The sequence below is a fragment of the Triticum aestivum genome, chromosome 2A (genome assembly GCF_018294505.1).
Source record: "Triticum aestivum cultivar Chinese Spring chromosome 2A, IWGSC CS RefSeq v2.1, whole genome shotgun sequence".
NCBI lineage: Eukaryota > Viridiplantae > Streptophyta > Magnoliopsida > Poales > Poaceae > Triticum > Triticum aestivum.
In genome coordinates, this window is record NC_057797.1 from 648987937 (window position 1) to 648990973 (window position 3037).

The window sequence follows — 3037 nt, forward strand, 5'->3', positions numbered from 1 at the left end:
GTGGTGGTGGTGAATGAAAGCTTGGAGGGGAGGGAGGGAAGTGGGAGAGAAACCCTAAAGGTTGGTTCTCAACTTCTGTCCACGACGTCAGCGGGCTCCTCCAACCCAAGATGCTTCTAACCGGTGGTCGTCTTTGGTCAAGGGAACGAGCGAGCACACACGGTACACCCTCTAGAGCACATGGCACGCTCTTCCATTATTTATTTGACACAGTCAGGTGAGCATCATGCTCGATGGTTACCCTGCAGGAGCGCGGATCATCCATTCCTAGGTTGGATAGGGCCAAAAACACAGAGGAAAAAATTAGGACCGAGGCGACCAATACAATACTCCTGCGCCAGAAGAATAACGCAAACACTCGGCTCCCGGCCCTGCCCCTGGTCGCCTTCCAGGAATCTTCTAGGGTAGCCAGCCAGCCAGCGCCCTCCCCTGTGGGAACTGGGAACGCCACCGCAACACCAGCTCTCTCTCCGCTCACACACACACACAGCTATAGCTTTTACTAACTTACCCAAAACAAGCAGAAAAGGTAAACACAAGCGGTTAATTACCACGCCCCTTCACCTACCGAGGGTACCCCATCCGCCGTCTCATCTCATCCATCCCCACGCCGATCGAAGCGAGACGCAGCGAGCGAGCGCGAGATCCAGCCAGCCAGCCAGCCAGCCAGCCGTGCGAGGGTCGGGTCAATGCTGGCTCCCATGAATTCCTTCCCGTCTCGTCATCTCCCCTCCTGTCGTCCCGGCTGGTCAAAATCCTTCGCGTACACACCCACGCGTATTACCATGTATACATAGCCTCGCCCCCGGCCCGTACGCGACTGCGATAGATCCCCCAACCCTCCCCGCCCGCCCGCCCGCCCTCCGCCCCGCCGCCTCTCCCCATCCACCCCAGCAGCCCAGCGGAAACGCACACTGGAACGCCGAGGGATCCACGAGCCGGGCCGCGCTGCGAGGAGCCATGGAGTTCACCGCCGCGTCCAGCAGCAGCAGGCTGTCGAAAGAGGAGGACGAGGAGGAGGAGGGGGAGGAGATGGAGGAGGAGGAGGCCTCCCCGCGTGAGATCCCCTTCATGACGGCCATGACGGCGGCCGCCTCGTCCTCCTCCCCGACGTCCGCGTCCGCATCTTCTTCAGCGGCGGCGGCCTCCGCGTCGGCGTCTGGGTCGGGCTCTCCCTTCCGCTCGAGCGACGGCGCTGGGGCGTCTGGGAGCGGGGCGGGCGGCGGCGACGTGGAGGTGATCGACAAGGAGCACATGTTCGACAAGGTGGTCACGCCGAGCGACGTGGGCAAGCTCAACCGGCTGGTGATCCCCAAGCAGCACGCCGAGAAGTACTTCCCTCTGGACGCGGCGGCCAACGAGAAGGGCCTGCTGCTCAGCTTCGAGGACCGCGGGGGCAAGCTCTGGCGCTTCCGCTACTCCTACTGGAACAGCAGCCAGAGCTACGTCATGACCAAGGGCTGGAGCCGCTTCGTCAAGGAGAAGCGCCTCGACGCCGGGGACACCGTCTCCTTCTGCCGCGGCGCCGCCGACGCCACGCGCGACCGCCTCTTCATCGACTGGAAGCGCCGCGCCGAACTCCGCGACCCGCACCGCCTCGCGCGCCTGCCCATGCCCATGCCCACCTCCTCTCCCTACGGCCCGTGGGGCGCCGGACCGGGCGGTTTCTTCATGCCGCCCGCGCCTCCAGCCACCCTCTACGAGCACCACCGCCTCCGCCAGGGCTTTGACTTCCGCAGCATCAGTCCCGCCGCTCCGCCGAGGCCGCAGGTGCTCTACTTCGGCTCCGCGGGAATTTTCCCGCACGCGACCATGCCGCCTCCGCAGCCGCAACCTCCGCTGCACATTGCGGTGCAACCGAGCCCGCCGGTCACGGTCGGCATGCCCATGGTCCTCGATTCGACGCCACTCGTCAACAGCCCGACGGCGGCCGCGAAGCGCGTGCGTCTGTTCGGAGTCAACCTCGACAACCCGCACACCCACGGCGGCGAGTCAAGCAACGATGCCAACGCATTGTCGCTGCGGATGCCGGGATGGCAAAGGCCGACACAGTTTAGGTCGCTGGAATTGCCCCAGCACGGTGCAGCCGGAGCGGAGTCGTCTGCGGCCTCGTCGCCGTCGTCATCATCATCCTCCAAGAGAGAAGCGCATTCCTCCTTGGATCTCGATCTGTGAAGGATATTTGGTGAGCTCGATCGGGAGCGTGCCCAAGGAAAGTTCAACAATTCCTTCTTCAGTTTGTCACCTTCCTTTTCTTCCTCTCCACCTTTTGCGGTTCCGTTATAACATTGATAGAAGCCAGCATTTAACATTTCATTTTCGTTTTCGTTTTCGTTTTGGCCAATCAAATTCTTGGGTGTTGGTTTGAGAATTATTAATATATAGAGAGAAACTAGCGAATCAATCAATTCTTCATGAGTTCGTCTGGTTTCGAATAAGATTCCTTCATTTTCGGTCTTCCCCGCTATCCCAGTATAGCTTGTGATTTCTAAGTCAAATTATTTTCCTTTACTAATTGGTTGGTCCGCAGTTTGGTTGACCAATTCCGTTTGCCCCCACATATGATAACACACCTCTAAATTTGCAAACCCCAAACAGCATTAATACGGCCAAGATCTGAATCGTATGATTACGAGCGCAGTCTGATACACATCCATCATCCCGAACTTGCATCATATGAATGATCTTCTCCTCTAGACTGAACCTTCAACGCAGCTCTCAGAAACAGTGGCGAGGCAATGACATTGATGGCGATTAGCGATGCAAGCAGCTGCCACCGGAGAAGCTACATACGAGCATTGCAGGTCAAATCCTTCACTTCTGAAGAGATCCTTAAATTCCTGTAGTTTACTCCTCTTCATTAGTACTGCTAGTCTGCTAGTATGTCGTATCTTATATTTATGTGCTTGGCCTTCTTGCTTTTAATTCGTGAGTTTGCTGATACTTTTTGTACCGTTTCATACTCCATATGCATAATTAGATGATCGTAATGGCAAAGATCATAGGGACTGGTACAAGCAAATTTAAGGAATTCCTG

The 3037-nt window shown here is 57.6% G+C and overlaps 1 protein-coding gene across 1 annotated transcript; it reads left to right on the top strand.

Moving 5' to 3' along the window:
• Positions 1–604: 604 nt before the first annotated feature.
• Positions 605–3031, top strand: LOC123189984 (B3 domain-containing protein Os02g0683500). The gene has a single exon (XM_044602524.1). It carries the CDS (start codon positions 961–963, stop codon positions 2173–2175), a length of 1215 nt encoding a protein of 404 aa, XP_044458459.1. The 5' UTR covers positions 605–960; the 3' UTR covers positions 2176–3031.
• The last annotated feature ends 6 nt before the right edge of the window (positions 3032–3037 follow it).